Here is a 25,161-nt window from a genome sequence, read left to right on the forward strand (position 1 = left end):
ACTGGCATGTATCTAGATTATAGATAAACTACACACAGCCCAAGAAAGAGTGACTCATTGTCTTAATAGATAAATATTGTCATATTTGATGAAGCACCTCTTTGTCCAAGTGTGCAGCTCTCAGCAGCAGCAGCAGCAGCAGCAGCAGCAGCACTGCAGCGGCTGTGCCCTCTCCAGAAGCCCTCGGAGCTGCAGTCTTTGAAGGAAAGCAACATTTCAGCAGTTTACAACAACGAACCCCTGCAGTGGACAGCTCTTTTCACAATATGACCTAACAACAGTGTATAAATGTTCATATGCATGTTACTGATAATCCATTTGATCAAGTCATCAGTCTGCTTATGGACAAAGCATGAGTTAAAAAAACAGAACAAAACCTAAGTCATGTCAACTCTTTAGTTGTTTTTAATATAGAGTCAGAAGCAGATATCTGTAAATATTGTAGTTGCTCACTCATAGGAGTTTTCTCTTCATTTAGCAATTTTAAACAACTGTATACGCACAGAAAAGTAGAAAAAAAGCTTGATCATAGAGTATCTGCCTGGTTGGCCATTTGATTAAAATCAGCCTATACAGTTTCAGCAAATCGATACACCTGTCAATTAATTATGAGAACATTGTCACATAGCATAAATAATGATTTGGGGTGTACTTTAAGCCAGCATGGAGTTTCAGTAATGGAGAGCAATTCTCTTTACTTTCTCTGTGTTGGGGGTCCTCTACATATTGGCAGAATCACAAACCTTTTCTTTTTCTTGTCATGATTCACACTGAACTTAATTTTGAAACAAAAGCTGAATTGATGGTAGACAATAACACAACAGTGACAGCACAAGCATATTTCCAATGACCTTTACAACACTGTATAATACATAGAAATATAGTACTGTTGTTTATGCTGGTATCATATATATTGTCTGAGCTGACTGATGAACCATGATCAGATTTCTCTTGTATTAGCTGCTGCTGACTCATTGTCAGAGTCCCACATTCTGGTGATTTCTGCATCATTCGTACACTGACCTGCTGCTCATGCCTCCTCAAAGTCCTTCATTTATTGGACTGAACTATCTCTACACTGCCTCTTCATTTAGTTAGTATCCCTGTGACGAGAATGTGCACATTGATTTGTCGCTGCTGCCCATACAAGTCTTCATCGTGACAGAAAAAAACTTGGTGCAAGTGTCTGCTGCTGCTGCAATGAGTGGGGAGTGCAGAGCTGAACACTTTGTCCCAGCTGCACAACTGCTAGCTCAAGAAAAATGATAAAGCAATTACTGTACATCATGAACACAGGTCCTGTCAATATAGCAGAAAACGGGAACATGAGTCAGTTAAATACATATAGTGCAGTATGGAAGTTATAAATAACCTTGTGTTTAAGTGAAGTTTGACTGCAGAGCTTTGTCAGAGACTGTAAAATTATCTGCCCCCTAGTGAAGCCCACAAGAACTACAACAGTGCTCAAGGACAAAATTAGTACTATATTTAAATAAATCGTGTGATGAAAAAGTTATTTGTAGCGTATGGTGGAAATGGTTCAAAAGTTATGTGTACAAAAATCACAAAAGACTAAATATTATGTCAGAGTTTTCAGTTTTATTTAAGGTTCATTTTTCCAGACCTGCAGAGGACAGTTCACTTCCTTTAAGCGTCTCAATGTATTTTTTTCTTGTCACATCATTGTTAAAACCCACAGTATGACTCTGTGTTGATTTCTCCTGGATGAATTTGTTCATTTATGTGAATACTGTTAAACAGGGAACAGCAAAGGGGGCGGGGTAGAGCGAAGGGGACAGCAAACACAGATTTGAATTTAAGACTTCAAAAAGAAAAAGGCGGTGATTGTGGAGATCAATCTTAAATTCTAAAGGCTGAGAGGTCCATGGATCACTGCTGTGGTGCTCGGTAGTGTCTTGTTTAGCACCATCCTGTGCAGACACTCACATACAGCTGCTGAAGTCACATACAGTTTTGCATATTTTTCAGCAGTCACCAACACTAGACTCCCACCTCCAATCACTCAAGCTCCTCTCTCATCTGTCCAAGTTAAGGCCTCGTTTGACCCTCCTGGTGGAACACAGGGACCCGTTAACCCTACGCTCCCCTCAGTATTAGACATGCGATAAGCTCTCATCATGGTTCCGTTTGTTGGGTGGCCGTCTGTGACAGGGCTAACTACTGCAGCTACCACACAGTGGCACTGAGAGTACGAGTCTAACCCTAGTGCTCAGGATGCACAACCATCTCCCAAAGCCCTGGCTCCCTGCTGTAGGCAGTGCTCTATCCTCTGATACAGAGGTTCAGCAAATTCTCCCTTTCAGCGAGAAGGGGCCACGGGGCCTTCTACAGAAGGGAATATGGGCCAAGTGTCGGCCCTACCCTACAGGGAGCCCATGCACAGCCTGCACCCTCCACTACCCTGTGACATATGCATTCAATAACCAACTCTGCTCTTTTTACACTTCTTTGAAAACTATTCTTAAAAAGCCAATGCTGACCTCCCTTATCATTGTCTGATTGAAGGGATTTGCTATAAGGGCTAACCGTTTCACAGTCCCCTGTGACACCAGGGAGGGTGAGGGACTTTGGGGCAAAGCTTCTCGAGCAGATTCACAGCTTGCATTATTCCTTACAAACTAATCATGACAATTTCAACTTTCAAACACAAATGTTGCTCATGCTTTAGCATTAGTAACTTTTAAAAAAGACCTCTCTTAAGCTAATTTGTTTCACTGCTATTGGTGGAGTTAGACTTTTATTACCTGCACATTCTGGACATACTCTTGTGCTCTCCATTAACTGTAAGCTACACAATGGATCCCAAACATATTGCCCAGAACTAGGTCTAAGGAGTGGTGATGGTAGAAGACAAAGGGAACTTTGTGCCACAAACAAAAACATACAGGCCTTTGGAGTTGACAAAAAGGAAGGAGAAAAAGAAAGCATGTCTGTTACTTTGTTAATAATTTTATACTCTGCAGATTGGTGTGTATTGCGTTGGGACAGGGAAGAGGTACAGGATGAGTGGGTATAAAGTGGTAGTGGGGAAGAAATGGGTGTCTGCTGAAGTCTGTTCAGTGGCGGTCCACAGCGGTACTCTGTAGCAGCTCTGTGGCAGGCTGTCCCGGGGGTCTGAAGGCCGTCTGAAAGCCTGGGGGCGGGGAGTGAAACTGGCTAGGGTTTGCTGTGGGAGGGGGCAGGTAGGGAGCCCAGCCGCCGGCGGCTCTGTGCGGAATGGGAAGATGAGCGTCGAGGAGGCCACTGTGGAGGGGCGCGGGGGTGGGCATTACTGAACTGGCTGGGCCGTCCATTTCTGTGAGAGCCTGCAGTGACTTGAGCCAGTGAGGAGGGTTATCGTCCTGAAGACAGTCTAAACTGCTGCCTGAGGCTGGAATACCTTTGAGGAGAAGGAGAGAAACAATGAGAAAGACACAAGCACCAGCTTAATAGACACACAAAAATGTTCTTAAAATGTCAAATGTTTAGTTCAGTACAAAGTGTGTGCAACAAAAAGCTTTTTAACCAAAACATGTAATGACTAAAGAGGTGTGAAGTGGGATTCTACCTGTGATGATTGCAGGATCCATCCAGCTGGCTGTACCGTCCCAGCTGAGGCTATGGGAGAGACCTGCTGGCCCTGTCGGCCCACCAACGTGATTAACACTATTGGAGGAGGACGACGATGACGAGGACGATGAGTTTGGGAGACCACCAAAGTTGATATTGATGTTTGGTAAAAGGGCTCTCAGACCGTCCTGCCACTCTTTCACATTTAAGCCGTCTATAGAGCCACTGTTTTCTGTGGAAGACAAAACACTGTTTAGTCAGCAATCTGTTACATGACATAAAACTATAAGGTCCTGTGTAAAGTGTACACTCTGTGTTCTAAAGTGCCTCAGTGGCCCAGGTCACCCCATTGTACCTGATATCGGGATCCCTCCCAGGCCTGTGTTGTGCTGAGGGGGCAGATTCAGGTCCAGGAAATGACTATGTGAGGCAGCGCTGGCTGAGTGGTTCAAGTGTGCGAGGTTATTCCGTGTGGGGACACTCATCCACGGGTGTCTGGGAGAGGGCTGCTGTTGACTGGCTTGGTTTGGCTGACTTCCGGGAAAACTGAAGGAGTTGAATATGGCTCTGTGGTGGAGTTGGGGGTGGCGTGGCAGGCCGCTGGGGAAGTGGTGAGAGCTGCTAGGATTTAGAGGGAGCAGACCTGGGCCGTGGTTAGTCCCCTGAGAAAGGGGTCCTGGGGACGAAGGGCTCTGATCCTGAACAGACAGCTCCTTCTCAATCAGATCTGCCAAGGCCTTACGGGTGACGTCAAAAGGATCAAAGCCTAGGTCATCATCCTGCTGTTTGCTGGACGAGCCAAAGCCAAAGGCTGCCTGCCAGTCTGTGGAGGAAGACACTGGTATTGTGTCTAAAAAACAAAACAATTCAAAATAGTTATGTCATTATCATACCAACTATGATATCCCTAATTCTGATTGTACTGATACTTTTTCTCAGCATACCCTCTTGGAACTGAATTAAGTCAGAATGTCTGTCTGTAATGCAAGTGTTGCTTTAGTTTTATTTCTATAGTCCAGATGTTCTTTCAGAAGGAATCCAAGCAGACACAGACACTTTTCAGTGGCAGGTACCTGAGGTGAAGAGGCTCTGTGGTTCAGGCGTCATGGGCCAGTCTGAATTGCCGCGGGGGGAGCTGGGGAATGGAGCGAGGCCGGCGGGTAGAGGGTTTGGATGTCTGAAATTACTGTTGTCTGAAAACAGGGATTGGGACTCAGCAGCTGCCCCCTCAAAAGGAGAGCGGGCTGTGAGGTCTGAGACACTGATGGGCACCACCAAACTGGGCTTTGTTAAACCAGGAGGAGGGGAGGGGGAGTCACTGGTGGGCATCTACAAAGACAAGAATATTGTTACTCCTGGTTCTCCTCAACGGATTACTTTTTTTTATATGTAGAAAACAACATTATATTACCTGTGGTAAAGTCTCTCCATTAACCAAACCGATGGACTCTGGAGGTTTGTCACTGGGGCTAAGCAGTAAAAATATAATTAGAAAAATGATCCCAAAGTAAGTACTATGAACTTGAAAAATTATCCCTGATGTCTCTGATTTAACAACCACATTTCTGCAGCTAAACTAACTTTTCATCCCACTGTCTCTTGCTCAAACATTGGTTTTAGTTCAATAAAACAATGTTATCGATAAATTGTTAATAAACAACAATTACCTGTTACTGTCACAGTTTGAAGAAAAGGGGGACAGAGCGGTTCGCTGGACTGAAGTGAGCTCTGTGTCTAACCCATCTGAAGTGAGACCTTCTTGGTCTAGATAGTCTAGAAGTGGAGGGGACTTGCGATCTTCTGAAAGTCCATTAACCAGTTTATTATGCCCCGACGACAGTGTTGGCCACCCATCTTTCCCGTTGCTATTATTGGTTCTGGTGAGTATAGAAGCCTCAAGTGAGCTTCTTGGGGCCACATGGATAAGAATAATTGACAGAAAGTATGAAAAAAACAAACCTTTGTGTAGAGTTCGTTTTGCTCTTTGACTTCTCTGTTGCACATGTTGGGGGTTGTTGAAAACTAGGATTAATTTTACAAAGGTCTAGAAGTTTCTGCTCATATTCTTGATGTTTTCCAGCCTAAGAAAAAAATGTTGTTGCAAGTTATTAATTCACAAAATATTTAAAAAGTTGTTTTTGTGTTGTTATTTTTTGCCATCTTTTTGGGGGGATTTGTACCTGCATTTCTTCTTTTGTAAAACTAGCTGCTTCATCCCCCAGTTCATGTAGATACATACAATCAGGTTTGGGACACTGCATACTTTTGAGAAAGTAACTGCAGTATTTTGTTGTCCCCAAGGAAGCCTGATTAAAAGCAGAGAAATAGCACAGTTACTACAACAAAATAGCAACGGCTGATAATGAAGTACAAATACGTTCTGTTTTCAGTGTTTGTAAAACATATACTAATTTTATTGGCTCACCTTGAGTGTTCTGCCATCCACCACTACATTGTTTACACACTGTATTGCTCTAAGAGCATCCTCCGGGCGGATGTAGGTGACATAAGCGCTTGCACTGGGCCCCTTTTTAATAAGAGACACCGGTAAACATTGTCAGTGCTTTTATTGGTATAGTCAAAGCAAATGGACATATATGAACTATTGTGCCTCACCTGTGAACCTGCATAGGATGTGCTGTTGTTGATGACAACTTTGTGAATTTTGCCAAATTTCCCAAAATATTCAGGTCTTTTTAGAACCTGTGCAGAATACACACAACACTCTCAGAACTACTACATTTTGGGAAAACAAAATACCAACAATTTTAACACTACAGTGTCAGCAACAGCATAAATGAGTGAGCTTGTTAGTGTGAATGCTGTACTCACCTCTGGGTCAGCGAGGCGCTGTGAAAGACCAACCACAAACACCAGGTTTCTCTGCACCACGCGGACACTAGCCAGATGCTTGCGGTTCTCCGTCACCTTCTGCTTCTTTTCATTCTGTTTTTGCTTCTTTTCATTCTTTATCCTCTGAATCTCCTCCTGTGACAGGGGCTTGTAGACAGCGGGGTCCTCAGGGTACGGCTGCAACACAAGCAAAGAATGCCAAATATATTTACATAACAAGTATATTTTTAAAACTTTTTCAATTTTAATAACTGTACATTTAAGAAAAATTAAAAGTGTCTGCATAAAACAAAATAGAGCATCATTTGATTTGAAGCTGAGCAGCTTTACATGTTTCTGACCTTTCTGCAGGCAGGACAAAGGCCGTTCTCATCTGTGCGGATGCGGTGCCAACAGAAGCGGCAGATCTGGTAGCCGCAAGTGCAGGGGAAGAAGTTGACGTCATCTATCTCCAGTGGCTCCATGCACAGTGGACACTCCATGGGGTCGTCCTTCATTTCAGGGCTGTGGGACATCCTATGGCGCCGCAGGTGAGTGTTGAAGCTGGTCACAGAACACAAGACTAAAAATAGGACATTTCCTGATTAATAAATTATTTAAATATCAATTCATATATATTTCTCGAAAGAAACACTAAAAATGTACACAAAACATAACAATAGCTAGAATAAGCAAGAAAATGCAGTATAAAGGCGTATTTTTAATATCACAAAGCAAAGATTAAACCATATGCTGAGAGCACATTTCTCATGTTAAAAAAATAAACAGAACAAATGTACGACTCTGAAGCAAACAGCCCAATCATAATGCAAGCAATCATGAACAGCGTATTGTCACAGCTCGGCAAATTAAGTACAACTTCATTAAAAGACTGCACTTGTACTTCTTATCGGCTATTTTGAAAAATACAAGAACGAGGTCTCATTGTGACAACACCATTACACAAGGGGGAATTCAGAGACAAGCCCAGATTGATAAAGGCCGATAATGGAAGCCTACAATAAACACTAAAAGGGAAATGCCGACAGTATAAATGCTACATACGAGTAAGACGTACTAGGCATCACATTTGTTCACAGACGTGTAACTGTTTAGGAATACAAGTCAGCTGATTTAGAAGTCGTGATGTCTAGTGTCTGGTTAATAGCCACTAGCCACTAACTTCAGTCGCCGTCATCGGATTGTACAATATGACAGATGTTATTTGACCAACGCTAGGTTAGCCATCAGTAGCCATGGATTGGTGACAGAAAGCCGGTCTGCGGCGTATTCAAATGCAGAAGCAACTACATTGATAAAAACCTAATAAAGCCAGCACAACAATACTTCCTAATCCATATGTGACATTATTAGTAAGATGTCATACAATGGCACTTTCGCCTGTCTAATATCTGACAGCTTGCTTTGTGCTAAAGGTTAGCATATGTCGTGGCTAACATGCTACATTTTCATCACATCGTACGAGGCTTTTGGAGCCAAGCTTTTGACGCGGCCTACACAGGCTAACACCGAACCTTCAGTTAGTTACCGACAATGTCCTAACGACACAGCAATTCAACAGGCACCGATTTAAATATCTGTAAAATATTTCAGGTGTGAGGCATAAAGTCACAATTGACACATCTACAGTTTCTTTATTGAGTAAGGCTTGAATAGAGCTAGCCCTGTTAGCTACTTGGCTAACATTAGTGTTACTTACCCTGTCCGTATTTAGCTTAGATTCCACTTCAAGGGAGTCACACCAAATTGGGCGGGGACTGTAAGCCAATGTGTCTAAAATGTGAAATTCTGTGTAAACGGTCACTTAAGATAACCGCAGATGTGTTGTTCTGTTTCAGTGTAAAGGCTATAAAGGTGTTTTGCCCCTTTCTTGTCTTGGTATTGTAGAGACAATTTACGCTCAAACCACCATCTTAGCTAGCATTAAAATAGGGAGGAGGGACTTGGGCAAGTATTCACTACTACTGCGTCTGCGCATCTGTGCAGATGTATTGTGGGTAGTGAAGTCGATTCACACAACTTAGTCTCAATAGACATGGTCATAGACTGGGTGGTTCCTGTTATGATTTTCCAACATTTCATTTAAATGGTTAATTAACAATGGCAATGGTCATAATTATTAGTATTATTTTTTATCATTCTGAAACCCATGGACACAAGATATATTTTAGGTAACATCCACAGTAAAGATTGCTAGACTACATAATAATGAATTCATACATTTTATTGACAAGTAAGTACATTGCACATGCATATGCTATTGGCCACTAAAAGAAGTTACATACAGCATAAAGGCTGTAGAACAAAAACATATTAATTAATTTTTATAAAAGTTGGCCTGGTCCAATTCAGGTGTTTATTGGGATCTATGGCATCACTAGTCAAAAAGGGGGAAATGGGGTGTGCTGATGCTAATGATAGTCGTGCAGCCAAAAGCCCCATTCGGACACAACTGTCTGTATCTCTGCCCTGAAGTATCCCTGCAATCAGTGCACCTGCAAAGCTGAATAAGAAGTTAAGAGTTTGAGTGACAGGTATGAATGATGAAATTGTATTTTAAATTAGCTTGGGAAAAAAATAAAATAAAATAATTATATATATATATATATATATATATATATATATATATATATATATATATATATATATATATATATATATATATATATATATATATATATATATATATATATATATATATATATATATATATATATATATATATATATATATATATATATATATATATATATATATATATATATATATATATATATATATATATATATATATATATATATAAAATACCTATCTCCCGCTCCTGAGACATTCACAGTCTCCTCAGCTGTCACTTTCAGAGCAGGATAGAACAGTGCCCCCAGCTGTCTTTTCTGTGAAGACAAAAGCAAATTTACAATGCAAAAACAACCACTGAAGTTTATATAAAATAGACATACAGTTTTCCATTTTCTTGGCTGTAGGTAAATGGACCCAGCTTTATTTTCACCACATATTAGAACCCCACAAGCTCCCAGGGTCACTACCAGACAGTGAAAATGCTCCAGAAGGGGGCGTGAGAGAGCCATTGCAACATCCAACATTTCATCAAGAGTGTCTGGCAGTGCTGTTATGTCACAAAACGCATGACAAAACCACATTCTCAGTTTTAGCGCAGTTAGGGTAACACAAATATTTAGGAATATAGAAACAGAAATATAAAAGGATGGCATACTATAACCAATATTTACCTTGAGGTACTGGGAAGCCCAAAGTTTTATTCATGGTGCACAGCTCTGAGAAGTTTGGAGAGGCGTAGCACAGTGATTTCCAAGCCTCAGAGAGAAAGGGTTTGCTTGCCTTATCTGAGTCTGTTGGCTCATACCACACTGAAATACAATTAAAGTAAAATAGTTGCATTTTTCCACATATTCATTTTCACTGTACTTACCATTAATATTATGCTTTTCAACTAAAGAACAAACATAGTTTATAGTTGTGACTGGCAGGTTTCCATCAAGACACACGAGAGTGGAACCAGAGAGCTGATCTTCAAACTGTGACACCTAAAACAAACAAAAAAACAAACAACCAAAAAAAAAACATTAAGTGTGCTAATTTCTAAATACAGTGTTTGTGTAAAAGACGCACATACGTATTGCTCAGTTATTTGTTGGTGAATGTCCATGTCCCCCAGTCCAAGGCTCAGCTCTCCACTCGCAGTGATAACAGCACAGTATGTGGCTGTGCTCTTCTTCTTTAACTGTACCACACCACTGGTGTTCTGGCAAAAAGACAGACAATTTTTTTTTTACTTTTTATACTTAAAATAACATTAAGATCAATTGATAATGATTTACCATATGTTTGCAGTAACTGAAGACAGCTTCACTGTGGAAATCACTTCCAGTAGCTGAGATGAACAGAGGATTGTGGCCTAACCGACTTAATGCATCTTAATAGAACAAAAAAAAAAAAAAAGAAAAAGAAAATTGCTAATTATAAATTATTTTAATGTACAACTCTGGGTAAGGAAAACAGATACACACCAGCAATGTTTCGCCCAACACCACCAAATGACTGGCAGACACTTCCTGGGTTAGTTTGCCCAGACTGTGGGAGACACTATTTACAAATGGTTTCAAAGCATCATATGCCATTTTGCAAGTTACTTGTGTACTTACAAGCAATGTGTTTGTTTTTCCTTTAGCAATAAAATCCACATTTATGCCCCCAATTACAACCTGCAAAATGACAAATATTATTTTGGTGCAAATATTTATTTTCAAGTTATGTGTTGAGGAAGTACTTACAATATCCGATCCTTTGTTCAAGTTTCCATTCTGCCTAGTTGTGGTTATTGACTTCTCATTTTGTCTTTTTGACAGTGCACATGCTATCTGACTGCCAACTTTAGCATTGTTATGAATGAGAGCAATGTCTAACAACATGTCAGGTTAAGGATGGTGAAATAAAGCCATACATTTATTAGATTTTTTTTTTTTTTCCGTAAACATCAACACTGTGTAGGATACTGGCCTGTAGGGACTTTCCTTTTGTCAGTTCATTAACTTTCTGCAAAATAAATGGCGTCACATCTCTTCCTGTGACACATTTATCACTGACCAAATCAAACAGATAACATTTTCAAGAGTCAGCCATGTTACTCTTGTAACATGCAAATGCATTGAGTGTTAATTTGCTGATGACTACCTTGCCTCCTTCACGGCGGCTTGTATTGCCTCTTCTATCTCCTGTCCTGCTGCAGCTTGCTCCGCTGGGATGGGCACAGCAAATAGGATCCCACTTTGAAGACCCAGAGACAGAGCACTGGCTGAAGCAACACATCTGTTACATATATTTCTGCAACAACTTGATGCTATATAAATTGTTCTAAAACTTTGTTTACCTATAAGTGCTGCAGCCTCCTTTGGGTTGCAGACTTGGTGCGGAGAACTAAAACCACTTTGGGGAGAAAAGAAAGCTGGGAAATTTTTAGATGATCCATATGTGGCAACACATACTCCCTGAGTCTCCTACCCAATACAATATGAGAAATTAATAGTATAAAGTGAAGTACAAACCATGTGAATGATAATTGGCCACATTTAAATTACTTACAAGAAATTCAAGGGTTCGGCCAATGTCCAAGATGGACTTGATGCCAGCAGAGACCACAGCAATAGGGATTCTGCCCAACTCTGTCAAATCTGCACTAATGTCTAGACCTAAAGCAATATTTAATAAAAAAAAACAATATGATACATTTGTACAATCTATCTGCAGTGTACTTTGACTCACTGTTTTCTCCATCTCTGTGGACTCCTCCTATTCCCCCAGTCACAAACACTGGGATGCCTGCTCGATGTGCTGCTATCATTGTGGCTGACACAGTTGTCCCTCCAGACAGCCCCTAAAACACAAGGAAAACATTAATATTCCTTTATGTTTACGTATGACTTGTGCACTGCAACCTCACTTGGCTGATGACATAGGCCAGATCTCTTCGTGACACTTTCAGCGATGTCTTGCACTGAGATAGGAAATCTAGCTCCTCTGAAGACAGACCAACATGAACTTTACCCTCTATGACCCCAACAGTGGCGGGTGTTGCTCCTTCAGCCCGTATAATGGCCTCTACTTCTTTGGCTGTGCTGCACAAAACACCCAAAAACAGAATAAAATAAAATAGTGTTGTTGTTTTTTTTTCATTTTAGTTGCATCCTCACTCTGAATGGGCTTGCATCTCCACACACCTGACTCTTAATTGGTCTGGAGAAGGGCTTCCTATTGCTTCCATGGAAATACTGTTCCTTTAGCTATAATCTTCCAGAGTATGGTATAAAACTTACCTATGTATGGCTTTAACTTTCTATTTCTATAGAAACATGCAGGTGATGTGCCACCTTCAGAAAGTTACATACTACAGAAAATATATGTTTATTTACCTCAGATTGTGAGGATAGGGCATGCCATGGGTTATAATTGTGCTCTCTAGTGCCACCACAGGTCTATTTCCTGCCAATGCCTGTGACACAGATGGGTGGACTTGGAAGAGACTGTCTAAGAAACAAAAAATAGTTTACATATTATGGATAGTTAATATCAACATTTCATGAATCAAAATACCAGGTTTTACCATGTTTGCAAAGCCTGCTAGGATAGGTTGAAACCCCTCTTCTCAGGATTAGGGTGCAGGCTCTAGTTACCATCTTCAGCCCAAAGTGCAAGACTGAAACAATGTCAGCTTTTCTTTATCTGCTAATCAATCATCTTCTGACTATTTAAAATTCAGGACTACAACACACACACAAAGCTCTGTAGGTCCCCATGAAAATGTAAGATGACTCTTTTTGGAGCCAATTGCTCAAAACCGTGGTTACAATTTGTTAATGTCATTTCTAAATTCCTATTGTGCTTATATTGAAAGAATATAAAATAAAAATCAAAACATTTAACATTTGTTTCTATGTAAACAATAGGCTTAGAGATGCTTTACTGCTCTTGTCTGGGACACATTCCTCCACAGTCCCCTTTTGAGGCCACGCTGGGACATTGAAATTCCACAGCTCTGGGCAAGAAGTTCCTCTCATTGGCCTATTCAGATTCTAAAACTGCAGTGTCACTCAAGGGCAAAAGCACAAAAACAAAATCTATATGCATAAAATGATATAACAACAACCATACATACTTAAAAGCACATAAGTTACACGAATCTGCAAAAGACAGATATGCTTACCTTCTTCATGAACACAGAAAGGCTAAAACCAGTTGTTTTAGCTTTTCTCTTGGTCAAAGTTGAACTTTGACCGACAGAATGTTTACACAGCCCTGAAACATCAAGCCCAGATGTGGTGCTGCCTCAAAAACGTGTAGCTTCAGATATCAATAAAAGCGGTACAAAAACAGCATTAATTAATTAAAGGAAGGCCAAACACAAATAGAATTTCCAACTACAAAAGTCACATTATAACTAGAATCTAATCAATAATTAAGTTTAATAGTTAACAAGTACAACCAGAAGATGACCAACAACAGTGTTTATATCAAAGGAAAGAAAATATAAACAAAAATCTCACTGGTCTAAATCAAATCTTTACACTTAGATGCTCTTGCTGTTCACTTATAAGAAGCGTTGTTGCCTCGGGTGCTAAATTACTCACAATTTGGCTTGCCTCATTTTGACATAGAGAGACAAAATCACTGTCACTATCCATCTCTGCATTTTCAATCAACTCTTCTTCAAACCACTGTGGATGCTCCATTTGGTATGCATGGAAATCCTCAATGGCTTTTCTTAGAGCCCCCCCAGTGGGACAAAGGTGATAGTCTTCCTCTGATAGCCCCTTTATCCTATTAACTCGCCCCATCTCGTATTTTTCACTATCCAAAATTCTAAAAAACAACTCTTCAAACTGTTTCATCAGTTTGTACCGGACTGTCATGTTAAATGGTGATGGTACGTCATCTTCGGTGGAAACGCTATCAAAGTAGGCGACAATGTATTTCTCAAAAGATGGAGATTTAACAAATTCCGGCACCATGAGGCAGAGAGCAGGGATGAGCATATCCCCAACAGTCGAGTAAACATCCTCTCTTAGTTGGACCTCCTTGCCAGTGCACATGGCGCTCCATTTGGCTTGCACACCTCTTGAACAAAGAATTAGGATCTTATCTGAGGACTTTTCTATTTGTTGTTTATGCCACTCAAGCCACTGAAGGCCCCCAACCACGCCAAGTCGAGTGGAGTCCAGCATGTCCAGTACTACCTCAGTGCCACATTTAGCCATAAGAAAACTACAAAGCTTCAGGACTATGTTTTTGTACAAGGGATGGTCTAGGGAGTAGATGATCAGCAATCTTTTTTGCTTTGCCATTGGGGTACTTTCCGGGGTGCCGTTGTCAGCAGACTGTGGCATGGACTCTGATTCTAAAAAATAAATAACATAAATACAAAAATCTCAGTTATATTAAAAATTTGACTTTACTATGAAGTTACCTTGACTAATTGGATGAAAACATGTAGCACAGGTCCTCAACAGAAAATAAACCATACAAGCACCAGCCATGGCACATCCAAAAACCATTTTCGCAATCGATGTACGTGTATAAACTAAAAAAACAAAAAACAAAAAAAAAAACAAAAAACAAAACCTTAGTATAACCACTTCATTTGACCTATTTTATTTTTTTTAAAAGCCCAAATTACTCACAGAAGCAGTAATCAAAGGATTGCTCCGCAGACCAGCAGTCATTGTTGCATTGTTTGAAAAATGGTTGAATCTTTTAATTGAAAAATTTATGTTTTAAATATGCATCTAGATATAACATATAACACAATCAACGCAATGCATACCTTAATCACAATTTTACAGTGTGGTGCATGCAAACCAAATGTCACATTGATGAATGTTTGGTTTTCCTAATAAAACAACACATTTATCTTCAACATTTAAACATTTAGTTTTACTTTACTGCTGTGAAAGCAGATGGACCAATACCTTTAAGACTGTCTCTGAGGAGAAAACACCGGGGCTTTTTAGAGACACATCATATCTCTCTGAGTACTCAGATGTTTTAAAACTAACCACAATGAACAATAGTTTCTGAATCCTGTCCAAAGATGCATGACTACTCATCCCTGGCACCCATAGACTTCCTGTAAAATTTATAATAAGTAATAAGCACTTTGTAGTTGTTAGTCGACGTGCAAATGTTTACCATTTTCACGACACTTCTGGGAGTGTTTCATTATCTTGTCATGGCATCCTAGACAAAAACAACATTTAACTGTCATAGTTATAGAATTGTGTCCTAGTTATATTCTGTGCGTATCATCTAAAATTACCTGGAATGGCAATTTTCTTCACAATTCTATAATCTCCAACAGTGTGTTCAGGTATGTTATAAACAGACACCTCATATGTGTGCTCAGGCTGAACCACCAAACCAAGAGTAAACATCCACTAAGAAAACAACAATCATTACACATTTTAAAAAGTCACAAATAAATAATGATTAACAAAATGCTCTTACTGGGTCATGGTCTGGATTGTGGACTGAGGTTAAGTTGTAGAAATACTCCCAACACATGGCCACATTACTTTTTTCGTCACGAACAAGTATTTGTGATCCTTTAAGAACCAATATAGTACCTATGGAGAGAAAGTGTTATTAGATTACAAGGCATAGTACAATGATAAGAAATTCTAAAATGTGCTATGTACCAGTGGCTGCTATCCTCCATGACACATTTAAAATGGGTATAAATTGCTCTCTGTCCAGGACGACCCCCATCAGTGCACTACCCCACTCTGGCCCAGCTGGTGCCCGCTGGCTCTCTACTTTCAATGGCTCAGAACAGTTTCCTTATGACAAAGTTGATTTTATATTAATTAAATTTTAGCACAGAACAAGAATAATACATGTGAGGTTTGCCATGAGTCATACCATTTTTACATACTGACTATACACTAATTTCAGTGAATAAGTAAAAATATTAGTTTTAGACATGGTAATAACTGCTGGGTTTCAGATGACATCATTTAATCTATAAACCTATTAAATTGTGTCCTAATTTAAATTGTGTCCCAATTTAGTTGTAATATAGTTAAAGAGGTTCAATATGAGGTTCAAAATGTGTGCAATTTCCCTGTGAAAATACCACGTAATAACAGAAATATTAAGGTAATTGGGATAACTACCTACTAGTGTATTTTTTGCATTAAGAGTGATAGTATGCTATCATTTATGTATTTATTTACTCTGTGCAGTTGTAGTCATTTCTAAACAGTAAACAAACAAATATAATAATATCTGTAACGTTCTACTTACTTATTGTGCAGTTGTCAAGACCCTGGAACATAAAAGCACCATCAATATCATTGTTTTTATTGTACACCCATAATACTTCGACTATCCGACTACCACTGACCTGTTGAGTACAGTCATTGCGTTGGTTGAGAGTCCTGAGAGAAGAGGCAACTGTAAAAACAACCCAGAGGAAACAAACCTGGAACATTATGGCAAACATGAGAGAAGACTAAAGTAACTGTCTAAGTATTGACTGTCTTCCAACTGTTTAATCAGACCTTGGCATCTGAACACATTTCCTGTCAAGTCACACTTTGGTTTTATCTTGAGAGGAAAAAAAAAAACAACAGAAAAAGGTCAAAGATGAAAGTAATATGATACATATGATACAAACACATTTAATACGTATGTAATAAGGTATTTTAAACTTGGGACAAACCTAATCACACAAATAAGATATGGTACCTTTATGCATCATAGTGAATAATGCCTACCACTTTAAAACTGCCATTAGTCAGACATTTATATTCAGTTGAAATATGAGTAGAAAAGATGACAATGCAGTGGTTCAAGTACAAAGGGTATTTTAAACCCTATAGTAAATGTAAAGAAATGGAATCAAAGTTGTACTAAGGTCTATAAATATAACTGATTCGCAATCTTTGATAACAGGTGATGTGGCTGGCCATAACAATGCATTTTAAAAGCAGCACGCCACACACAGACAGCTGAGGGACAGCAGACTGGCACATTTCCTTTTGAGCAAAGGTTGTATTGAATGTGAGGTAGCCACAGGCAGGTGGATGTGGGTGTTTTTTTAGGGAGTCATTTGAACAAGGCATAACAAACATTTGACTAAAAGATTATTTTTATTGACACTGCTGGTTTGATTCTTCTAAAAGGTAAGTTTCCCCAAGGTTATAATGAAGATTGATTGTTCATGGATATTGTTGCTTCTGATATGTATGCACTAAGTTCAGCTAATTTATCAAGATATTTTCAAATGGGATCCTCCATTTGACAAGAGAACATTTATATTACAAATAAAATGTAATTTTATCTTTAAATATTGTGTTTCTAATCTATTGTGTATTTTCAATTTAGTATGAAAATGTATACAAAATACTGTGCTTTATATTATAGGAGTATATAATAAGGTATAGCTTAGTAATGGAATTAGCTGAACTGAAATGAACAATAAGTAACAGTTTAGAAAATTATGAAAACTTTTCACACAGTATTGTCTGAATGTAATGTCACTGACAAACAATTGTACATCTGGCTTGGCATCAACAAGCCGGCACCAGTGGTCAGGACACAGAAATATTGGCACAATGCAGCCAAATATAGCTCCACTCCAGCTTTAGAAACAATAGCAAAGATTACTTTGGATGTACAGGGCTATTGAAATCTGAAATCCACCTGAATGCTTCAGAGGCCTTTTAATGGATAACTGTATTAACACCTTAAAAAAACAACTTTTAATTAATTTTTCATTCTATCAAATACTTTATGCTACTACTACAAAAGCTATTTTCTTTATACCACATAGGTCCAGAAAACTGTTACCATGTCTGAGGGGTGAGTAAAATAGGGATTAAATAAAATCACAAATAATAATTCATAATTAATTTTATTTTTTTGTTATTTTCTTTGGATTTCCTGTTCAAGATCGGTATGTCAAAGAGAATTTGATATTTTTGGAAAAAAATGTGCATATTGTACAGTTGAAAATATATATATTTTTATATATTTTCTTTAGAAAAAGATGAAGTATTCAGCGACTCGCAGGCTGCTTTTGAAGGTAAGCATTTAGTAAGGAAAATTAATAGTAAGCATCTCAGCTCAGCTAATATGTATAAAATGTACCTCATGTTCAAATAAAGGTATATTTTGTTTTCTTTTGCTTGTATTTTGTTTGAATGAATAACCTAAATGTATCTTGCAGTCCAAATTGCTTAAAAAGGCTGCAGCGCTGCTGGTGACTGAAAGAGAGGAGCAGAAACGTGCTACAGAGCGGGCCGTGAATGAGAGATTCCCACCACTGCAGTTTTCAGGTCTGTCTGTCCAAGAACTGCAGGTATGAGCCCTGATCCACCTGGAACCACAGAAAGTCCACATTATATTTATCACTGCTGTGGTGACAGGAGCTGTGCAGAGATCTACACCATAAAATTGATGTTGTAGATGAAGCTCGGTATGACATGGAGGTCAGAGTGGCCAGGACTGATGAGGAGGTAAAGCCAAATCACAGATGGAAAGTAACAACATACTTTTACACTTACAGCGGACCTTGGGTTGGGCCATCCAGCCTGTCTCATCTTGGAAATCTGATTGGAATATTAACTTAAGGACAACCTCTGAGCCCCTTTGATCAGAAACATGATTTTAACATTAATTTTTATTCTTTAAATACTTAGATTCTATTCTTTTATCAAACCAGTATTTGTTTGCTCTCACCTTCACATGTTTCAACTGCCTGGTTCGTGCTGTCATTTTTAGAAAGTTACGTGAGGTTGCTGTGTATGTTTTTGTAAACAAACACTGGTCTAATAGAAGTTAACAAAGTATTACTTAGATCTAAATAAATGGTGATTGGTTTTAATTTGATAACATTGTTTCTCATCAGATCCAGTCCATGACACAGAGGGTGACTGAGCTAAAGGGTATAAAAAGACCAAACTTAAAAAGGGTGAAAAAAACGGCAGATGACATGTTGGGGGCCTACAATGACCCGTCTAAACTCATGAAGGCCGATTTCAAGGTTAACCTCAAGACAGTGGAAAGAAAGAAAGAGGATGAGAAGGTGGGGAGCTACAAAACACACACAAAATGTGTTTTTTATCAACTATTAGCATGCTCTGGTCAATCATAATGAAACATGTCTTGGGGTGTGCGTCTCCAGAGAGAAGAGGTGACTGACTGGCGTAAGAATGTGGAGGCAATGTCCGGAATGGAAGGCAGGAAGAAGCTATTTGAATAATCTTTGGGAAGCCCATTAAATTGTAGTAATTGCACAGTACAGCAGGAGGCACTCTTCATCTACAAAACAGTACATTTGTTAGTTGTTGACACATATACCTCTCTTCATATCTGTTGGGAGAATAATTTGTCAACTTATAACTATTTTAAAAATGTTACTTTTACATGAAACTGTCCTAACTTGATAAGCACAAATTAATGAAACCATTACTTCTTCCCTTTTGCACTGTGCCAGTTATGATTTCACTGAGAGCACGATTTAATCAAGACGAACACTGACACCTAGTGGCTCTCATGAAAATAACTTAAAATAACTTGAAAATTATTCAACATTCATGGCCCAGTACTGCCCTGCAGTACGACACATTAAATGTAGTTGAACCAAATCATTTAATTTAAACAGATATTTGTGCTCACCTGATTTGTGGATGATGACGTTTCATTGGCCTCCATCAAAGTCCAACTTGGAAAAAAATAAAACACTTAAACCCTTTTGTTTTTGCTTATTTGTATCTATTTGTGCAGTTGTACACACCAATCGTTTTTTAATAAACACAGTTGACTTCAGCTACACTTTATGCCCTGGAAAAATATGGTTTAAGCTTATATTTTTGGCAAAAAAATAATTAATAAAAAAAAACAAAAAACTTTTTTATTGCTATACAAGTACAATTTTATTTTGTATTAATCATATTATTTTTTTTACTATTTGTGAAATGATCACACAGTTTCTTGTGTTGTATTTGTAATAACCAATCCACACAAGTGTTCCATCCTGACTTTGTCTTTTGTGTCTACACGGTTGAAGGAGACCTGTCCTGATGGAGAATCCTACAGAAACATTCACACCTCAGACATGTGTGATGTGAGACACACAGCACAGGAATGGTGATGACAGACATAAGACTATTTTAGAGAACTGCTCACAACAGGAGCTCAATGTTTATATAGTGTCTACCACTGTCCATTCACCTCAGCTCAGCAGTGGAGCCAGAAGACATTGATCACTGTACAAGGTAAGGCTCGATAAAAGCGCTAAATCTCAGCCTGTGTGTATCAGTATGCAAAAATTAAGTCTGTAAAAGTTATTTATTGCAACATGGATAATGCAATACAATTCAAACTGTCTAAAATGTGTGAGGTTTTAGGTTTTGAACTTCTGAATAACCTTTACATGGTTTATTTTTTAATAAACATTAATAAGTGCTTTTGATCTATTCAGAAAGAAGAACAAACAATAATGTCTGATGTGTAAGTATTTCCTCATTAAGATAAGCCACTGTGATAAAATATGTAAACACACTGCTCTTGTCTTCCCAATTAACATTAACCGATCTGATCAGGGTAAGTTTCCTATGTTACACCATTTAATATCATAGTTAAACTTCAAAAATCAATGTACTGCATCCTTTTCCAGAAAACAAAGCCAAAGATTTCTGCATCTCGCAGACTCTACTTAAAGGTAAAACTATTGTTCATCATTTTATGCACATTTCTGAATATTAGTTTAAGACAGGCAATACTTTATTTGTCTAAAATACAACTTTAACTAAGTAACCTATTATGTCTTCTGTTCAGACTAAAATGCTAAAAAAGGCTGTGACCATGTGGGAAAATGAAAAGCAGATCAAAAAAGATGAGCGAGAGCGAGTCCTGAGTGAGAGAGTCCCAGCACTGCAAATCACAGGCTTCTCCTTAGAAGAGCTACAGGTACAAATTGTAGGCGTACACAGTATAGCCCATTCAATGTTTTTTGTATTACTGCTTAACATATGTATTGTCAAAATTGTGCCAGTAATTAAAAAAAAAATTATCTGCAGAATCTTTGCAAAGAGCTACATCGGAAAATTGATGTTGCTGATGAGGAGAGATATGACATAGCCGCCAAAGTGTCTATAAATAATCAAAAAGTAAGTAACGGTGTAAAAAGGAAAAAAAAAAAAAATCTCTAAATTCAAATTGTATATGTGTGCTTTGCCTTGAAAACAGGTACAGGACTTGTCTCAGAAGATATTTGAACTGAAAGGCAAAATGAAGAGGCCAAACCTGAAGAGAGTGCGAGTTTCTGCTGATGCCATGCTCGGAGCACTGTTGGGGGCAAAGGTCAAGGAGTCTGTGGACTTCAAAGCCAATCTGAAAACTGTAAAGAAGGAAGAGGAGAAAGTATGTTTAATAAATGCTCTCAAAAGCTGAAAATAAAGATACATTTAATAGAAAATGTGATTAAAAATGTAATTTGAATATCAATTTATTTATTTATTTCTTCCTACAGAAGGAGGAAGTGACTGATTGGCGTAAAAATGTGGATGCCATGTCTGGTATGGAGGGAAGGAAGAAGCTGTTTGATGCTGGACAATGAACAGTCTCTGATTTAATAAAACCTATATTGGTTGTGTGAACACATCAGAACCAAACTCAATATAAACATTGTGTAGAATCAAATTTTTGTTGTAAATTATGTATTTCTTTGTTTTGAAAGTTAGCATCTTTAGGTTACACGCTTTAAATTAATAGACAGAAGATTAATGATAAGTGTATCGATGAAATGTCAAAACACAATTTGCTAGTGTTGGATAACTGGCCTATCTCTAGACAGTTTTGATTGGCTAACTTGTGGATTTGGGTTTAAACGTAAAATATGTTGATCAGAAGAGGCCAAGCTTTTTTCCAGTATAAAGAAGCATAAAACTACTCTTCAAATATTTCACTTGTTATCCGGAGGCGTACGATGGGCTTACTATGAACCTAAAGGACTCCCTCTGCCCCATGCTTGTTCAGAGAGAGCCGCAAGTACAGCTCTTTTCAATATGGGCAAAATATAAGCCAATCACATCGCTCCTTTTTCAGACGCTCACTTGTTATTGGCTGAACGATGTGTCAATCATGTACGTCAACTGCTCAGTACCGCTCAGTGCTCTGTACATGGCCCGAAACAACAACATTGAAGGCTGTGTACCCGCTTTTTCTCTGCTCTTTTAAGTTTACCTAAAACCTAATACAGGTAAGACTGAATTCTTATTTTTATTTGTTATATTAATGAGTGTACATTGCGATTCTCTTGGATCTTATCGAAAACTACATTCAATGAAATAAGCAAGAAGCTAGGAAGCTCTAGCGGCCACTCACCATCATAGCCTTTCATCCCTCAAGCTAGCTGTAGTAGACACTTTTGGACTTTTATTCGGGTTAGTATATGCAGCTTATAATATCAGTACAAAATGTAATTAGTTTTACATTTTGAGTCTGTTCAGTTATATAATCATCGTGCTTTTCAGCGCTGTTTTTAGCTTGCCATTTGGGAGAACCTTTAACCTTTTGCAGACCCTGCCTGCAAGCATCTATATGCTTTTAAATAGTTGTTCTCAAGGCAAACTTTTTTCTAACCCCTCAAAGTATGTAAGCTTACTTCATTTATTATTCATTTATACATGTTTTTTATACATGTTTTTCTGTTTTTTCTTCCTGTAGGTTTTTGCATTGGCACTGCTGATGTCCAAGTACAAACTCTTCTTGTTGAGGCATGGAGAAGGTGCCTGGAACAAAGAGAACCGCTTCTGCAGTTGGGTCGACCAGAAACTGAGTGAGAATGGGGTCACAGAGGCCCGAGACTGTGGCAGACTGTTAAAGGAACAGGGGTACAAGTTTGACATTGTGTTCACGTCCATACTCAGTCGCTCCATTCAAACAGCATGGCTTGTTTTGGAGGCGATGGGCTTGGAGTGGATCCCGGTGGTCAAGTCATGGAGACTTAATGAAAGGCACTACGGTTCTCTGATCGGCCTAAACCGAGCAGAAATGGCTTTGCAACATGGAGAGGAGAAAGTAAAGCTTTGGAGAAGGAGTTATGATATCACACCACCACCCATTGATGAATCTCACCCATATTATCATGAAATCTACAGTGACCGCAGATACAATACCTGTGATGTGGCCAAAGATAAATTACCCCGAGCTGAGAGTCTGAAGGAAGTGCTGGACAGACTGCTGCCATATTGGGACAATATAGTAGTTCCAGAAATTAGGAAAGGCCACACGGTGCTCATATCAGCTCATGGGAACAGCTGCAGGGCCCTTCTGAAACACCTGGAAGGTACAGTGAGCTGTTTGCTTTTGATATTGGCATTCATTCATACATAGATACATATGTTTGTATTTTACAAGCAGAAATATACATACTTTTATATTTTACAAACAAGTTTTACAGGCAGAAATGCACACAGAATTTCAGTTCCTCAAACAACTTCACAAAAAGGCCACTCACAGAGTGAAAATTACTTTTAAGGTCAACTTTGACCTCTATGACTCACACTAATGTTACTAAGTATCCATATTATATTATATCCATATATATTAACATAATATTAATTATTATTTAAAAGTTATCAAAGCAAGGCTCATTAAATTTTGCAATACCCTATTTCAGGAGGTCCCAACTTATAACATTTAAACATGGCACGTGTGTAATAAAAATGTCTTTCTTATTGTTGAACAGGTATATCGGATGAGGATATTGCCAACGTTACTTTACCAACTGGGGTCCCTGTGCTGCTGGAGCTGGATGAAAACCTAAGGCCGGTCAAACCTCGTCAGCTTCTGGGAGACCAAGCCAAAATCCAGGCAGCTATTAAAAAGGTAGAAGACCAGGGAAAAGCTAATCCAGCAACTTGAATTACAATACTACTAGATTAGATAAAAAATAAAATAAAATAAATAAAGACGAAAGGGAAAATATTTAATAAGAGCATAGCTGTTACCGAGGTTACTGTAAAGGATGCCATGTTACTGTGAGTTTGTGTTGTGTTGTTAGGCCCTGATGTGTTTCAGGACTGAGGCAGGGAAATATTTTAGCTCTATTTAAGTAAAGCTATGGAAATTCATTTCTTTTATTGTACACCCACCCATCTCAGATTTGTGCCTTTTATATTGTTGGTTTCCAATAAGAAGGCTTTTGTTGTGAAAGTGGCCAATATTGTGCGCTGAAAATGTCCTATTAGTTTGCACTGTTTTTCATTTTTTTTACTTAAAATTTGTATTTATAGATCATAAAATATTGTATAGTCCACATTTTATTTATTATTTCGCCCTTCTATTAGCATCCTGCTGGTACATAACTACAGTAATGTAAACTGCTGCATAAGGTTACTTGAATTGATGGTACTGTATGTTATATGTCTTTGTCTACTACTGATCACTGCTGTTTTCTAAATGTATTTTGTTGCTTATTTTTCTCAGACGGTTCCATTGACAGTAAAAAGAATGCACAATGTGAAGCAGTTGGCTTTCATTGATTACCTGAAAGTCAAATAGTAAGCTTAGTATATGTTACAGTTGCCACTATTACTGTTTTGTTATGTTTAGTTTTTTAGGATGAATTGTAAGCAATGTGTGCCCTGTGTTACTCCTAAAGCACTACTAACCCCCACCCCCCTTTTCCTGATGATTAGCCCACTTTTTACTGTTTATTTACACTGCTAGTGTTGTTATGTGCTTTGTTAGGACTTTATAAGCACAAACTGAAAGACATGGCCTTGTGAAATGTGTCTTCCCAGTAGCCTGAATCATTCACTCAAATAAATTATAACTCAACAAAAATCTGTCTGAAGCTAATTCCTTTGCTAGTTTTAAAATGCATATTTATTATAATTGGACACAGGAAGAGGTATCAAATGCTGTATTGAGCCTTGTAATTTGCTATAAGATCTACTGATTTACATTTAGTTACTATCTTTTGATTGGCACAACATATCTGTCTCTTAGTATGCCATAAGTTATACAAGTTATGGCATATTTTTTTGAAAAGTATTGTGACTCCTTGAGGTTGGACTCTGCTATGGAAAAGGATAATTACTCAATGTCATGTTTCCCCATACTGTTTTTTGCAGACTTCCAAATGTAGCGTGAACATTAGTGTAAACCTCTTTGATTTGCAGCTCGGGCAGGCGGAGC

The 25,161-nt window shown here is 38.4% G+C and overlaps 6 protein-coding genes and 1 long non-coding RNA gene across 7 annotated transcripts; 3 read left to right on the top strand and 4 right to left on the bottom strand.

Annotated features, from left to right (window-relative positions):
• Positions 1-1,579: 1,579 nt before the first annotated feature.
• cnot4a (CCR4-NOT transcription complex, subunit 4a) lies at positions 1,580-8,385 on the bottom strand. Its single transcript, XM_033968647.2, has 13 exons — positions 8,123-8,385; positions 6,765-6,985; positions 6,403-6,600; positions 6,187-6,273; positions 5,996-6,097; positions 5,751-5,876; positions 5,530-5,651; positions 5,238-5,447; positions 4,982-5,039; positions 4,644-4,899; positions 3,926-4,420; positions 3,569-3,802; positions 1,580-3,400 (listed from the first exon to the last, which is right to left on the bottom strand). The coding sequence occupies exons 2-13, from the start codon at positions 6,936-6,938 to the stop codon at positions 3,078-3,080; spliced, it is 2,385 nt and encodes a 794-aa protein (XP_033824538.1). The 5' UTR covers positions 6,939-6,985; positions 8,123-8,385; the 3' UTR covers positions 1,580-3,077.
• A 245-nt stretch (positions 8,386-8,630) lies between these two features.
• zgc:136858 (uncharacterized protein LOC678543 homolog) lies at positions 8,631-13,367 on the bottom strand. The gene is made up of 19 exons (XM_033968652.2): positions 13,160-13,367; positions 12,560-12,652; positions 12,369-12,483; positions 11,900-12,074; positions 11,722-11,833; positions 11,542-11,648; positions 11,330-11,456; positions 11,134-11,254; positions 10,956-11,041; positions 10,734-10,861; positions 10,605-10,664; positions 10,470-10,533; positions 10,281-10,375; positions 10,076-10,204; positions 9,872-9,986; positions 9,672-9,809; positions 9,381-9,547; positions 9,232-9,314; positions 8,631-8,926 (listed from the first exon to the last, which is right to left on the bottom strand). Exons 2-19 carry the CDS (start codon positions 12,630-12,632, stop codon positions 8,737-8,739), a joined length of 2,085 nt encoding a protein of 694 aa, XP_033824543.1. The 5' UTR covers positions 12,633-12,652; positions 13,160-13,367; the 3' UTR covers positions 8,631-8,736.
• A 141-nt stretch (positions 13,368-13,508) lies between these two features.
• LOC117371863 (interleukin-17 receptor A) lies at positions 13,509-15,383 on the bottom strand. The gene is made up of 7 exons (XM_055222214.1): positions 15,269-15,383; positions 15,142-15,189; positions 14,922-15,079; positions 14,777-14,842; positions 14,634-14,703; positions 14,420-14,533; positions 13,509-14,350 (listed from the first exon to the last, which is right to left on the bottom strand). The coding sequence occupies exons 1-7, from the start codon at positions 15,381-15,383 to the stop codon at positions 13,509-13,511; spliced, it is 1,413 nt and encodes a 470-aa protein (XP_055078189.1).
• A 106-nt stretch (positions 15,384-15,489) lies between these two features.
• On the bottom strand, positions 15,490-16,279 carry LOC129456329 (uncharacterized). The gene is made up of 3 exons (XR_008648718.1): positions 16,255-16,279; positions 15,648-15,788; positions 15,490-15,575 (listed from the first exon to the last, which is right to left on the bottom strand). It is a non-coding gene; the product is annotated as an uncharacterized LOC129456329 (long non-coding RNA).
• Positions 16,280-16,977: 698 nt separating this feature from the next.
• On the top strand, positions 16,978-19,706 carry LOC117371864 (troponin I, slow skeletal muscle-like). Its single transcript, XM_033967542.2, has 7 exons — positions 16,978-17,135; positions 17,786-17,818; positions 17,996-18,037; positions 18,182-18,313; positions 18,381-18,470; positions 18,863-19,039; positions 19,139-19,706. The coding sequence occupies exons 3-7, from the start codon at positions 18,002-18,004 to the stop codon at positions 19,214-19,216; spliced, it is 513 nt and encodes a 170-aa protein (XP_033823433.1). The 5' UTR covers positions 16,978-17,135; positions 17,786-17,818; positions 17,996-18,001; the 3' UTR covers positions 19,217-19,706.
• Positions 19,707-20,582: 876 nt separating this feature from the next.
• On the top strand, positions 20,583-21,574 carry LOC117371865 (troponin I, slow skeletal muscle-like). Its single transcript, XM_033967543.2, has 5 exons — positions 20,583-20,677; positions 20,794-20,925; positions 21,036-21,125; positions 21,205-21,378; positions 21,488-21,574. Exons 1-5 carry the CDS (start codon positions 20,612-20,614, stop codon positions 21,572-21,574), a joined length of 549 nt encoding a protein of 182 aa, XP_033823434.2. The 5' UTR covers positions 20,583-20,611.
• A 559-nt stretch (positions 21,575-22,133) lies between these two features.
• Positions 22,134-24,807, top strand: bpgm (2,3-bisphosphoglycerate mutase). The gene is made up of 3 exons (XM_033968683.2): positions 22,134-22,216; positions 22,684-23,305; positions 23,708-24,807. The coding sequence occupies exons 2-3, from the start codon at positions 22,705-22,707 to the stop codon at positions 23,881-23,883; spliced, it is 777 nt and encodes a 258-aa protein (XP_033824574.1). The 5' UTR covers positions 22,134-22,216; positions 22,684-22,704; the 3' UTR covers positions 23,884-24,807.
• The last annotated feature ends 354 nt before the right edge of the window (positions 24,808-25,161 follow it).

This window comes from Periophthalmus magnuspinnatus, chromosome 6 (assembly GCF_009829125.3).
Source record: "Periophthalmus magnuspinnatus isolate fPerMag1 chromosome 6, fPerMag1.2.pri, whole genome shotgun sequence".
Taxonomy (NCBI): Eukaryota; Metazoa; Chordata; class Actinopteri; order Gobiiformes; family Gobiidae; genus Periophthalmus; species Periophthalmus magnuspinnatus.

Excerpts from the sequence above, each read along its gene's own strand:
- cnot4a (XM_033968647.2), bottom strand. The coding sequence starts at position 6,938 with ATGTCCCACAGCCCTGAAATGAAGGACGACCCCATGGAGTGTCCACTG. Across the intron at positions 4,421-4,643 it reads ACAGAGCCTCTTCACCTCAG|ACACAATACCAGTGTCTTCC; the intron begins GTACCTGCCACT and ends TTTGTTTTTTAG. Across the intron at positions 3,401-3,568 it reads GGATCCTGCAATCATCACAG|GTATTCCAGCCTCAGGCAGC; the intron begins GTAGAATCCCAC and ends TTCTCCTCAAAG.
- zgc:136858 (XM_033968652.2), bottom strand. The coding sequence starts at position 12,632 with ATGGTAACTAGAGCCTGCACCCTAATCCTGAGAAGAGGGGTTTCAACC. Across the intron at positions 10,534-10,604 it reads GAAAAACAAACACATTGCTT|TCTGGGCAAACTAACCCAGG; the intron begins GTAAGTACACAA and ends TGTCTCCCACAG. Across the intron at positions 8,927-9,231 it reads GTCTCAGGAGCGGGAGATAG|CTTTGCAGGTGCACTGATTG; the intron begins GTATTTTATATA and ends CTTCTTATTCAG.
- LOC117371863 (XM_055222214.1), bottom strand. The coding sequence starts at position 15,383 with ATGTTTACTCTTGGTTTGGTGGTTCAGCCTGAGCACACATATGAGGTG. Across the intron at positions 15,080-15,141 it reads CCAGAAGTGTCGTGAAAATG|GAAGTCTATGGGTGCCAGGG; the intron begins GTAAACATTTGC and ends TAAATTTTACAG. Across the intron at positions 14,351-14,419 it reads TTTTCATCCAATTAGTCAAG|AATCAGAGTCCATGCCACAG; the intron begins GTAACTTCATAG and ends TTTATTTTTTAG.
- LOC117371864 (XM_033967542.2), top strand. The coding sequence starts at position 18,002 with ATGAAGTATTCAGCGACTCGCAGGCTGCTTTTGAAG. Across the intron at positions 18,314-18,380 it reads TGTCTGTCCAAGAACTGCAG|GAGCTGTGCAGAGATCTACA; the intron begins GTATGAGCCCTG and ends CTGTGGTGACAG. Across the intron at positions 19,040-19,138 it reads GAAAGAAAGAGGATGAGAAG|AGAGAAGAGGTGACTGACTG; the intron begins GTGGGGAGCTAC and ends GTGCGTCTCCAG.
- LOC117371865 (XM_033967543.2), top strand. The coding sequence starts at position 20,612 with ATGTACTGCATCCTTTTCCAGAAAACAAAGCCAAAGATTTCTGCATCT. Across the intron at positions 20,678-20,793 it reads CTCGCAGACTCTACTTAAAG|ACTAAAATGCTAAAAAAGGC; the intron begins GTAAAACTATTG and ends TCTTCTGTTCAG. Across the intron at positions 21,379-21,487 it reads TAAAGAAGGAAGAGGAGAAA|AAGGAGGAAGTGACTGATTG; the intron begins GTATGTTTAATA and ends TTCTTCCTACAG.
- bpgm (XM_033968683.2), top strand. The coding sequence starts at position 22,705 with ATGTCCAAGTACAAACTCTTCTTGTTGAGGCATGGAGAAGGTGCCTGG. Across the intron at positions 23,306-23,707 it reads CCTTCTGAAACACCTGGAAG|GTATATCGGATGAGGATATT; the intron begins GTACAGTGAGCT and ends ATTGTTGAACAG.